The sequence below is a fragment of the Taudactylus pleione genome, unplaced genomic scaffold, assembly GCF_031769625.1.
Source record: "Taudactylus pleione unplaced genomic scaffold, aTauple2 ptg000043l, whole genome shotgun sequence".
Lineage (NCBI taxonomy): Eukaryota > Metazoa > Chordata > Amphibia > Anura > Myobatrachidae > Taudactylus > Taudactylus pleione.
In genome coordinates, this window is record NW_028284445.1 from 9,825,310 (window position 1) to 9,838,648 (window position 13,339).

The 13,339-nt window shown below is 41.2% G+C and overlaps 1 protein-coding gene across 1 annotated transcript in view; it reads right to left on the bottom strand.

The window, feature by feature from the left end:
• Positions 1-13,339, bottom strand: part of RXFP2 (relaxin family peptide receptor 2) — a 389,469-nt gene that overhangs the window by 118,394 nt on the left and 257,736 nt on the right. The window contains exon 4 of the mRNA XM_088460250.1: positions 4,703-4,808. Within this exon, the coding sequence (XP_088316376.1) occupies positions 4,703-4,808 (106 nt within the window). The remainder of the gene's footprint in view (positions 1-4,702; positions 4,809-13,339) is intronic.

Genomic DNA, 13,339 nt, shown 5'->3' on the forward strand with positions numbered 1-13,339 from the left:
GCTGGTCCGTTACCGGCATTTTAACACCGTTGCAACGGCTACTCGCACCATTCGCATTTAATTGGATTGACCTCTATGATGGCTTCTTGTGGCGCGTGTGCTTTATCTGTGTATTTAAGCGGATAATTCTCAACAGGTCTTTGAACAGCAGCTGTGTATTGTTTTTCTATTTTAATATTTTTCTCTAATTTACATAAGTATGTTTACACTCAAAATATGTTTATTTTGTTTTTACTACTGAGCTGGCACACTTTGTTATGTGCAATTATAGATGGACCATGAAGGACAACCGTCTCCATCATATCATGTTTTCTAAAGCTGAATATACTGTAATTCACTTTTTATGTTGTAAATGTTCCTTTTAAATAAATAACAACTAAGATTGTTTAGAGAATAAGAACACATTGTAGGAACTCCACCTACCATACAGAAAAAGATTCTATGATCAAATCTTTACATTCTGGGACTGTCAATGGAAACGGGTCATCTTGCACTCATGACAAAAGGAATGTATACACTGAATCTTAGAATATCAGAACTGCTACATTTGATGACAGTTTAGTTAATTTGTTCAGACTGTGGGCTAGATGTACTAAGCTTTGGAGAGAGATAAAGTGGAGATATATAAAGTACCATCCAATCAGCTCGTAACTGTCATTTTTCAAACATGCCCTGTAACATGATAGTTAGGAGCTGATTGGTTGGTACTTTATCCCTCACCACTTAACTCTCTCCAAGGCTTAGTACATCTATCCCTGTGCATGAAACAATCCAATAGTCAGTACATCTTATGTGCCTCTCTAATGCCACAAGAATACAAGAAAGCTCACATGCTCCCTGTGCAGAGCCATACAGCTATCTATTGGCCCGGATTGCACCTGTCATGGGCACTGGTGTTGCAACCGCCCGACATCAAATGAAGCCAATATGCCCTTTGCTCTGAGCTCCTGGCTCTGGGCTTCTCACATAACCTCCATGTTGTTGTGGCCCATGCGTGTGACTTCATGACATCATGACGTTGAGACAAAGTTGAATAAAGGTTTTAGTCAAGTCCTTCTCATTGCCAGGGCTGCCCTTGTCTACATTACAGGTATGCTTGCCATGAGTATACAACACATGCATATAAACTACATCCCCCTAATAAATGGTTCAGTTCCATCACATACCCCCTGTATATATCACAGCTATCAGGCAGCGCGACTGGTGTATGCCCATGTGATAGGAAATATAGACTGCAAGGGGTAAATTTACTAAAGTGAGAGTTTTTAGAAATGGAGACGTTGCCCATAGCAACCAATCAGAATCTACTTATTATTTATATAGCACCTTCTAGAAGATAGTAGGTAGAATCTGATTGGTTGCTATGGCAACATCTCCATTTCTAAAAACTCTCAGTTTAGTAAATATACCCCTAAGCGCCACTTGGGCAGGGACTTATGTGAATGACTGAGTCTCTGTAAAGCAATGCGGAATATGTGTGAGCTATATACTGTTAATAAATATATGTGTACAGTATAACTTCATGCCCCTAATTTACCGCACAGATTTAAGGCTCACCTTACATTACCTTTCCTATGTTGTCAGAACATTAATAACAAAGGCCGTCGGGAGTTCTACTTGACCCTGGTACAAGAGGTTGCGGCAAACTATGTGGGGTGTGGCCTAGAGAGGACAACATTTTTCCCTGGTTGCCTATAATTTAATACATAGGAGGGAACCTGCAGGGGACAAGTGAGCCACTTACTTCCCCCAGCAGCAAATACACTCAATTAATAAATCTCCAGCTCACAAATAAACAGGTTAGAAACAACTTTAATATACAGTATGCATATTTCCCATCCAAAACATTTTAGTGTTAGGCACAGTAAGCTCGTGCCTACAGGAAGCAATGTATGAAAGGCAGCATTGTCTCTGTACAATGCACGAGTTTAACTGAGGTGAGCAACCCGATAATGTAGCTGGGCGAGGTGAGCTAAACTTGGGGAACTTGGATTAATTGAAGACTGGGGGAAATGTGTTTGTAATGCCACAACTGGGGTACCCTTTCACCGGGTCCCCTGTTCAAAGCATTATACCTGACCGCTAGGCCAGGGATCCCTGGGGAGATGGGGAACCCCCAATAAAGGGGTTCCCCCTCTCCAGGGCACCTCAGGCTTGGGCTGACAGCCCGGGACTATCCACTTCACCCCTGGCCAGTGTGTATAAAATAGATTTAATAATATTGTCTTTTACAGTAGAACTAGAAGTCCCAGCAAACCTCCCCCACATGCTGGTACTTGGAGAAACACAAGTACCAGCATGCGGGGCATTAAGGGCCCGCTGGTAACTCTACTTCACCTGCAAAAGAACTATTAAAATATACAAAGGCACACACCGTGAAAGTGCACGTTTATTACATACACACATACTCACCTACAATCTGTAGCCATTCACGTCCTTTTCTCCATGTAGCATCCACGACACCTGTAAAAGAAAAAGAAAAACTATACGCACCTAACCCCTTGTTCCTGTCCCTGTAGGCATCTATGTCTTCAGAACAAAACAAACCGGCAACCCGGACCCACGGACATGTCCCGTTCTGTAAGGCTGGGACATTGCGAATGAGAGGAGAGTATAGAGTATAGATTTTTTTTTTACATGTGTCGTGGATGCTAAATGGAGAAGAGGACGTGAATGGCTACAGGGATTGTAGGTAAGTGTGTGTGTAATAAACGTATCATTTCACGGTGTGTGTGTCCTGTGTTTATTTCAATATTTATTTTGCAGGTGAATTAGAGGTACCAGCGGGCCCTTAATGCCCCACATGCTGGTACTTGTGGTTCTCCAAGTACCAGCATGCGGGGAAGGTTTGCTGGGAGCTCTAATTCTACTATAAAAGACAATATTATTAAATTAATTTTGCACAATCAACCTGGCACCCACCGACTAGGGGTGCCGGGGATAGCCCCGGGTTATCAGCCCAAGCCTGGGGTGCCCTGGAGAAGGGGAACATCTTTATTTGGGGTCCCCACCTCCCCAGGCATCACTGGCCTGGGCTGAATAGTTATCACGTATAATGCTTTGGCCAGGAGACCTGGTGAAAGGGTACCCTGGCTGTGGCATTACATCCCCACTAGAAAGAGTCTGGTGCTGGTTTTGGAAAATATGAGGGACCCCTACATCTATCGTCCCCCGTGTTTCCAAAACCAGGACCGGCTCACTAAGCCCAGTGCTGGTTGTGCAAAACACAGGGGAACCCCTACGTCTTTTGTCCCCCGTATTTTCACAACCAGGACCAGCTCAGAAAAGCCTTGTGATGGTTGTGCTTTTATGGGGGGACCCCACATCATTTTTTATTTTTTTTTGACACTTTTCAACCTTTTTACACAAAGAAACATGCACGGATCTCACTGATCTATGCATGCATCTGTGTAAATCACACCTGCTCATGCTAAAATTCCAGCATGAAGCAGGTCTATTGTTTGGGGGATTTGAAGTTCGATTTTGTGTTCAATTTGGACAAAAATCGAACAAGAAATCATTATTCAAAATCGAACCAAATCGAATTTTAGTAAATGTGGAATTTTGACAGGGATTTCTCCATTCAATATAATTTGATTTCAGGTGAGTTAAATCGAGCATAAAATTGAATGCAAAATCGAACTTTGATAAATATACCCCCAAGGCTTAGTACATCTATCCCTGAGTCACACACAGCAGCTGCATGCAATGCCTGCACCAGTGTCCAGGGTACTCGTTGCATTACCAATGCAAATAAGACATGTATTTTCTAAAAAGTCTATGGCAAGATCTATGGCGCAGCTTAGTCGCAAAGTCTGTGGTGTGCCAATATGGACTATTTGGCGTAATTTGAGGGTAGGTGGACACATCTGCATGGATTTCTTGTTATGACAATGAACTATGTGCATCCTGATAATATTTCCTTTAATGTTATGCTGATGGCAGGTCTAATGTGGTGTCTGGAGATCAATTATACCCCTTTAACACCGGCTGAAAAATCCCGGGTTGATGCAAGTGAAACCGCATCAACCGGGATTTTAGTCGGTGTAAACGGATCAACCCAGGTCCAGTGACCGACCTGGGATCCCACCTGGGATCCGATCTGGGATCCGACCTGGCTAGCTTGCAGGGTTGAGCACGGGTCGTTCCTGTGTCACCCTGCAATGTAAATAGCGCGGCCCAAGTCACGATGACCTGGGTCGCACCACATGCCGTCTGATTGGCCGGCTTCAGTGGCGCTTGGAGATCACATCATCTCCAAGCGTCCACTGCCAGGCCGACCAGAGGGGAGCAGCGCACCCCACCCGCACTTCCTGCCTCTGGACCGCTGCGGAGTAAGGTAAGTAGGTCGCGGAGGGGGAGGGAGGGGAAGAAGTGCCGACCTGGGTCAGGTGTGAACGGTGCTGACTATGCCGCAGTGTAAAAGGGGGGCTGTCCCGTGTCTGATCCGGGTTGGAAACGTGTTCCAAATCTCGGGTCAGACCTGGGACTTTGGTGTAAAAGTGGTATTAGATAGTCCGGCAACCTGGTCTAGAATAAAGAACTGCTGATTATTAATTTCTGGACATGTTCTTGGGAAGCGCAAAGGTTGGGGAATATCTGTATGAGATGATCCAGTACTTTATAATGAGGGCTGGCATTGATGAATTATTAAGATGATAGAAAACTAGTAGGAATCAGAAGGATGCAGTTGTCTACTTACAAAAGTGTTACATTGCTTGACACGTACGGCACTGCTTCTAAATTGACATCTACACACTCGAGTTCAGTCTCTTTGCACTCACAAATGTCTGGGAACTGGGAGAGACCTAGAAATAATTGACAGTAATCATATTTACTGGGAGGTCCACAGACATGTACAAAATAAGCATGAAAACTACTTTTGTTGAATTATTACATGCAACTTGCAATTTCCTACGGCTTTGCTTATAAATTAGACTCTACACACTGGAGCCCAGTATCTTTTCACTCATGTGTATGGGAATAGGGAAAGACCTAGAAATAATTGACATTATTCATATTCACCTCAAGGACTACTGAAATGTACAAAATCAACATAAAAAATTAAATTTTTGCATTATAACGTGCAACGTCCAAATCGTCTCCACTTTAGTTTATACCATCTGGTATATGCTGTCCATTAATTATTTTACATACAGCTAATGTAAGTGATATAATGAAAAGGAATAAAACTGAGCCCTCACCAACCCACCCCCCCTTCCCTTCTACATCTCTGATATTGTTAACACTACGACACTGGATACAGCGCATCACCTGGGCTCATGACGTCACTAAATTGACCCTGAAGGACTGGCAAAATGTCTGATGAGTTACGATTCCAGTTGTTTCAGGCTAATGGTAGGGTTTGAGTGAAGCGCAAATACTGTACCACGAGGCCATGGGCTCTAGTTGTCAACAAGACACTGTGCAGGCTGGTGGTAGTTCCATAAAGATGTGGGGTGTGTTCACGTGGCATGGGTTGGTGACCATTTACAGCCTTTCATGGACTTCATGTACCCCCAGAATGATGTAATATTCCAACAGGATAATGCACTGTCATCCTTCACAATTTGTCCAGAATTGGTTCGAGGAGCATTCTGGAGAGTTCTGATGGATGGTGTGGCCATCACGTTTGCCCAACATGAACCCAATTGACATGGTGGAGAGGTCCATTTGTATTCAAGATCCTGCACCTACAAATATCAGGGAGCTGTGGGAAGCTATCCAGATGGCATGGATCAAAATCTCTCCAGAGGTTTTCCATCCACTTGTTGAATCCATGTCACTTTGAGTTGAAGTACTTCACTTGGCTAGAGGTGGTCCTACATGATACTAGTCACATATCCCTTGACTTCTGGCACTTTAGTGTATGCATATGGCACTGCTTTAGCACCTCTGCAGACTAAACACATCTTTTATATGTGAAGTATATAGTCCCTTTACTATTGATGGTTGGTTACCTGTCAGTAGACTATGGGCCTCATTTACCAAAGAACCTTAATACCAGAAGCATATTTATTTTAGCATTGCAGTAATACTAACAAATATGCCATTGGTATTTAACATTACTCCCCCCTCTGGAGAGGTCCAGCAATGTCCCCCTCTTCTGCAGTATCCTACGCTCTGATGCTGGTAGCCTACCTCTGCCAGCGACGGGCTTTCATGTCATGCGCATGCACAATATAAAGTCAGCACATGCACATTACACTTTCACCTGAGAGGGACACGGCAATGCTGTAAGGCATCACTGAAGCCAGAAAAAGGCTGTTGCTGTGAGCGGATTGTCGCCAATGGGGAACATATCGCCCTTGCCATTTAAAGATGGCGTAAGCGATACAGTGACAGCAGTAATCATAGTTTGTTAAATATTAAAAGGAGGACATAATCCCTTAGCACAGAATATTACACTTCAGTTTTCGTTTGCACTTTCATAATGTTACTGACAATATTTTATATTTCTATTTGTGTATTAATTTACGTTACTGCTTGCCAATTATTTCATAACATTTTATTTGCTATCATAGGGCCTGATTCAGAGACGGACGCAAGTGGACGTTCGCTCGTTCGGCGTACGAGCGAGAAAATGCAAATTCAAGCGCTCGCTCGTAAGTTCGCTCGTAGCTAATCTTCCGACCCAAAGTCTCCCAACCCCTCCTCTAACTAACGAACGATCAAAATAGTGACCGTCCATCTCCTATTTTGGTTGCAGGGAACGCTCGCACAAGTCCAAACCCGGAAGTGGGCCTGTCATTTATCGTTTGCTTGCTATTTCATTCTGCCCACATACTGGAATCGACTCCTAGCAATCAGTATATTAATTAGCTTAATTGTTATTCACATCTTTGCAATCTGTTTTTTTTTACAATGTCAATAAACTTTACTATTGTTCGTGTGTGTCATTCCTTCCTCTGAATACGTTCGTTTGTACCAAGGGGATGGTTTTTCAAAATTCAAAGTTGTTTTGAATGCTACTATTGTTTTGCGTAAGTTTATATGCAGATTTTGCATCTTTATTAATATTATTTAAATTAGCTAACGCATGTCACTGCCTCAAGCCTATAATAATTCACATTATATTTGTGAGGGTGTAGGTCACATGCCTCATTCAATAACCAATCCAATGCGTTCTGTTATATTTCAAAGTACATTAGCCAATCATATTTTTTCTGGGCCCTTTATTAAAACTTTTTTTTTTGTAAAAAATCATTGCCATCATGAGAGCCGCAGCCTCTACAAGAAGAGAACTCCTGGTCCTCACTGATGTGATGGACCGGAGGATCACTGTTCTTCAGGCCCCCATCACAAACCAACGCAAGCGGCTCGCCTATGCGGAGGTGATGCGCAGGTCCCCCCACCTTTTGGCGAATTTGCGTTTGGAAATTCGCGACAGTAAGTTTTTTTTTTTTTTTTTACATGTAAGCCTCCATGCGTGTGCATGTTTTCCATCTATCCCTGCTTGTTTATTTTGTACATCCCTGCGTGTGCATGTTTTCCATCTATCCCTGTTTGTTTATTTTGTACATCCCTGCGTGTGCATGTTTTCCATCTATCCCTGTTTGTTTATTTTGTACATCCCTGCATGTGCATGTTTTCCATCTATCCCTGTTTGTTTATTTTGTACATCCCTGCATGTGCATGTTTTCCATCTATCCCTGTTTGTTTATTTTGTACATCCCTGCGTGTGCATGTTTTCCATCTATCCCTGTTTGTTTATTTTGTACATCCCTGCATGTGCATGTTTTCCATCTATCCCTGTTTGTTTATTTTGTACATCCCTGCATGTGCATGTTTTCCATCTATCCCTGTTTGTTTATTTTGTACATCCCTGCATTTGCATGTTTTCCATCTATCCCTGTTTGTTTATTTTGTACATCCCTGCGTGTGCATGTTTTCCATCTATCCCTGTTTGTTTATTTTGTACATCCCTGCGTGTGCATGGTTTCCATCTATCCCTGTTTTTTTTTTTTTGGAACATACCTGCGTGTGCATGTTTTCCATCTATCCCTTTTTTTTGGGGGGAACATACCTGCGTGTGCATGTTTTTTTTTCTTCTGCTATTTAAATTTTGAACTGTGTAAATTGTGTACAAAACCCCAAAAAACAAACAGTAAAATTTTTTAACCATCATTTAGGGGCTGCACGCAGAGTACGACGTAGAAGAAGACAACGTCGTCGCCCTCGCCCCCTATCCCCCACTCCCACCCAATCCTCCTCTCCCCAACCTTCACCAAATTCCCCCTCCACCCCAGACCGCCCAGTGCCTGAGGCCCATCCCTGTCCTATTATTCCCATCCCTCCCAATTCACTCTCCCCTCCCCCCCTCTCTTTTCATCACCCTCCCCTCCCCCCCTCTCTTTTCATCACCCTCCCCTCCCCCCCTCTCTTTTCCTCCCCCTCCACAAAGAGTCAAATATTCCCTCCTCAATCAGACCAGCACTGGCCCACCTCTGAGGAGGACGATGTGGTGCCTACAGGACCAGGCATCAATATGACCGGTATGTTTGCCTTTTTAACTAGGTTTTTTTTTTGGCTTTTTGGTTGATGTTGTCCTTTTGCCTGTGCATTTCCAATTTGTTAAGTATTTCGAATGTTTAGGATATATATCTTGGCAAAACAATGTCTAGGATGTTTTCCCCTTACACATATCACACATGTAAAAACACTCATACTTGTGTCTATCTATTTTACGGTACCAACAAATGTATTGTTTTTGGCTACTTCTGCTTTTTAATTTTTGTTTTTTTATGTCTAATTTTTAAAGTTAGTATTTAAATAATATTTGTGTTTGCCATTACTTTTTTTTTTGACAAATTTAGATTTGTTGAAACTATAGTCTGATTTGTAAGTTGTTTAGTAACATATAAATTAAGGTGTCAGTTTAGTAATGCCTTTTTTTAAAAAAAAACCACAGAGGACCAGAGGCGTTTGCAAACAATGCTGGATGGTTTGCAAACCTTGAGGGCCCAACTCGTCGGGATGCTGGTGGTCGTTGATCACATGGTGGCGGTCCTGCGGCACTAATTTTTTTATTTTTTTGAACCCCCTTAAAATGTTGTGACCAATAAAATATTTTTGGATTTATTAAAGTCTCATTCCTTGTCTGTAAATATTAGATTCTTTAACCTTACATAAGTCGACTATTGGAGCATGTTTTTTTAAGTAATGTAAATGTGTTTGTAGAAAGCTCAAGTAAGTATGTAAGCTGGCACATTAAACACCTAACATTACCAATAGGTTATGTCGAATTACCAGAGGTTTTTTTTATTTTGGGGTGGGTAATGTAAATATTCTCTAAAACCTGCTTAGCCCTAGATTAGAAAACATACTGATTCACCATAATACCTTTGGTGTTTGTTTTTAGCCACAAAGCATGGTAAAATACTTTAAAATTTAACACATTACAGGATTAGCCATTAAGCAAGTTTGCCTTTTTTGGACCAGGTTATACTTGCTTGTAATTTACCAAGGAAAAGTCTTTAATAGGTTATCCAAAAATGTAATCCACACAAAAAAAATAAACAAAGTGAATTTTGTCAAGCAATTAACACAGTGAAAACACACTCCAAAAAACAACCAACACCAAAAATAACAAAACAACAACAACAATCAAGAACTGTTTGAAGAAGTAGCAGGCCAACATGAATCCCCAAATGAGGCGAAGAAATAATTGTTCCAGAAGTTATAGCCAATGTGGACACATGAAGAAATTTTTTGGGATCAGGTAGTAGGCATCGTTTGTTCGGGTAATTTAATGGAATAAAAGACACCCAAAAAAAAAAGAAAAAAAAATTACAATTGGTCATTGAAACCTTACATGTCTACATTGTGTAAATTAAGTACATTATTAACAAAAATTACCTAAAATATCTGGCCACCACATCAGCGCATATGCCCCCCCCACATACTGACCTCCGACCAACCTCGGGGGGGCCATCCTCAGGCAAGGCATCCTCTGGCTGCATTGGGACACCACTCCTTATGGCGATGTTGTGAAATATCCCACACAGGACCACAATTTTCGAAACCATATCCGGCAAATACATGAGCTCGCCACCAGAGTGGTGGAGGCATCTGAATCGGCCTTTTAAAAGGCCGATACAGCACTCCACCACCTGCCTGGTGGCTGTAAGTGCGGAATTATACTCACTTTGTGGCCCTGGTGTGGGTACCAAATAAGGAGTGAACAGCCAGGGCGTGCAAGGGTAACCACTGTCTCCTGTGAAAATAAAAAAAAAACATCAGGACCATTGTGTAACAAGCTTTGCATTGGTTGCCACAGAAGGTGTCAACTTACCCAGAAGCCATGCATCACCAGCTTGTAGGTTGTCTAATTTGTGCCAAATCCCTGATTGCCGGATGACGAAGGAATCATGTGCACTCCCGGGGAATTTGGCATTCAGGGACAGGATCTGGAGGGATCACATACCACCATTACATTCAGTGAATGAAAGTGTTTTCGGTTCCTAAAAATAGCCTCCAGCCTTGCTGGAGGCTGAAGTGGTATGTGAGTGCCATCCACAACCCCTATGATGTGTGGAAAGCCAGCTATTTGGTAAAACATGGCCTTCGCCACACTAAGGGAACCCATATCCAATGGCATTGTAATAAAATGATGGAGGTGTTTAAAACTGGCCTCCATCACTGCCCTCAGGATCCTTGAAAAGGAGGATTGGGATATTCCGGCAACTATTCCCACGTGGTTTGAAAGGATCCTGAGGCACAGAAATGTAACACCGACATTAATTGCATAAGTGGTGGTATTGCTGTAGGACAGACAATTTGCCGTTCAAGATCACTCTCTATTAATGAGAGAGTGTCTAGGATGATTTGTGGAGGAAGACGGTATCGTCTTAATACCTCATCATCTGGCATTCCAAAAAGGGTGACACATGTTCTATATATCTGGGGCCTTGCACGCCTACGAGGCCTACGCCTGGGACGAAGTTGAGGTTGGTCGGGTTCTGGAACCAGGGCCAATATAATTCGACCAACATCAACCTGAAATGGTAAGCCAGGTAGTTATATTTTTAGACAAATGTGTACAGAAAAATATACTTATCTTTTCTAAGAATTCCAAAGATGCTTACAGGCCTGGGACGGGTCATGTGCTGAACCACCTACATTTAAAAAGTAGAAATTATATTTAAGATTAATTTAATAAACTATGATTGTAAACACATTTCTGGGGTGAAAAATAGAGAAGGGAGGACACATTATTTGGGAAAATATTATGCCACATTTCCAGGGCTATTCTATATGGGAGCGTTAACATTTTTTGGGCATTATTTTTGGAGGTAAGACGTCATTATGCCCGTTTTTACTTTTACACCCTATTCAATATCAAAGACTTTTCGCAGTTTGGAAAAGTGTTTGTTAAAAATCGGGGATAACTTGTCACCATTGAATAGGTGTCGTAAAAAAGTGTAGAATTGGTGTTTAGGGGTACAGGCTTAAAAAAATTAGCCTGCACCCCTGGGACTGACATTTAACCCCAAAATGTGTGCCAAAAAAGTTTAACAAACAAAAGAGTGACACCCATCAAAATTTAGGAATATTTTGGCTTGATAACAATAAAAAAGGGACGAAATTATTACACAATATGGAAGTAGGTTCAGGGCTATTCTGCAAGTATGCAGCAGGTGTTTTGAAACTTCGAATTATAGCGGCAGGTGCCCAAATGTTGATGTTTACACAAATTAATTGAGGGACATCAAAATATGGTAATCCCCATTTTTAGTTTCTCCATATTTGATGGGCCCACTTAAAAAATGTGCAAAAAAACCTGAAGTGCTCTTCTGCATCACTTCTTCAATGTTGGTAACAAAACACATGCTGCGTCTCTTTAAACCCCCCACTTTCAAATAAAGGCTAAAACGGGGGTAACCATAGTTTTCAACCATGTTTTTCCAAATTTAGGGGTGTTCTTACCTTTTTAAATTGGAAAAACAAGAAACTTTACGCCAATCCCAAATCCAAGTTTCCATTTTTAGAAATTTATCAATTGAATATGGGCTATTTTGTGCACCGATTCAATGGAAACAACTTATCACCGTATTTGATGAAAGACTTGTTAAAAATGCGATGTCTTTGAGATTGAAGAGGGAGTAAAAGTAAAACCTGCGAAAATTACGTCAGAATGTCTAAATTAACGCCAAAACTAAGTTAAGGCACCCATATTGAATCGCCATGTTAGTGTTAAGACAAGATTTTAAACTAAAACAAAAAAAATATTAGTTCGCAAAATAGTACGCTCCTTTTACAGTTCAAACAAGACACATTAGTTCGCAAAATAGTACGCTCCTTTTACAGTTCAAACAAGACACATTAGTTTGCAAAATAGTACGCTCCTTTTACAGTTCAAACAAGACACATTAGTTTGCAAAATAGTACGCTCCTTTTACAGTTCAAACAAGACACATTAGTTCGCAAAATAGTACGCTCCTTTTACAGTTCAAAAAAGACACATTAGTACGCAAAATAGTACGCTCCTTTTACAGTTCAAACAAGACACATTAGTTCGCAAAATAGTTCAGTCCTTTTACAGTTCAAACAAGGCACATTATTTCGCAAAATAGTATGCTCCTTTTACAGTTCAAACAAGACACATTAGTTCGCAAAATAGTACGCTCCTTTTACAGTTCAAACAAGACACATTAGTTCGCAAAATAGTACGCTACTTTTATTGGTTACACATGATTGGGCAAAGAAAAAAAACAACATTACTTTGGGAAACAGATGCAAAGACAAACACATCGATTTGGAAAAATAATTAAACAAACACTTACCAAAAAAAGACAAATAAACCAAAGTACGAAAACGTCACTGGGGCAAGGCCAAAAAAACTGTAAAAAAAAAAAAAAATTAAAACACATTTTAAAAAATTTACTCCGAATTTTTAAGGGGGGATTTTAAAATACTTACTGAAAAATGCAAAAGCAAAAAATTTGAAAACAAAACTGACCAGAAAAAAATTAAGTAAGCAAAATTCCAAAAAAGATCACAACCCAAAAATACGCCTTCTACTACTAAAACAGCCAACAAACCACGACAACGCCCAACCTCCAACAATCAACATGCCACCACGACTGGAGTCACACCAAGCCATAAATAGTCTTTATTTTCCCGCACAAATTAAGGACGGACAATAGGAGCGCACAATCAATGATGCGTCCGAATAATGAGAATAGGAGCGCACAATCAATGATGCGGCCGAATAATGCTGACGCATGTATAAAAACGTCACTGAAATCCCAAATCGGTCTGCTGTACTTGAGTCCAAAATGACTACCGAGCAGCAAGGTACTGGCCAAGAGGCGCCAGGTAAGTATTATTGTTTTTA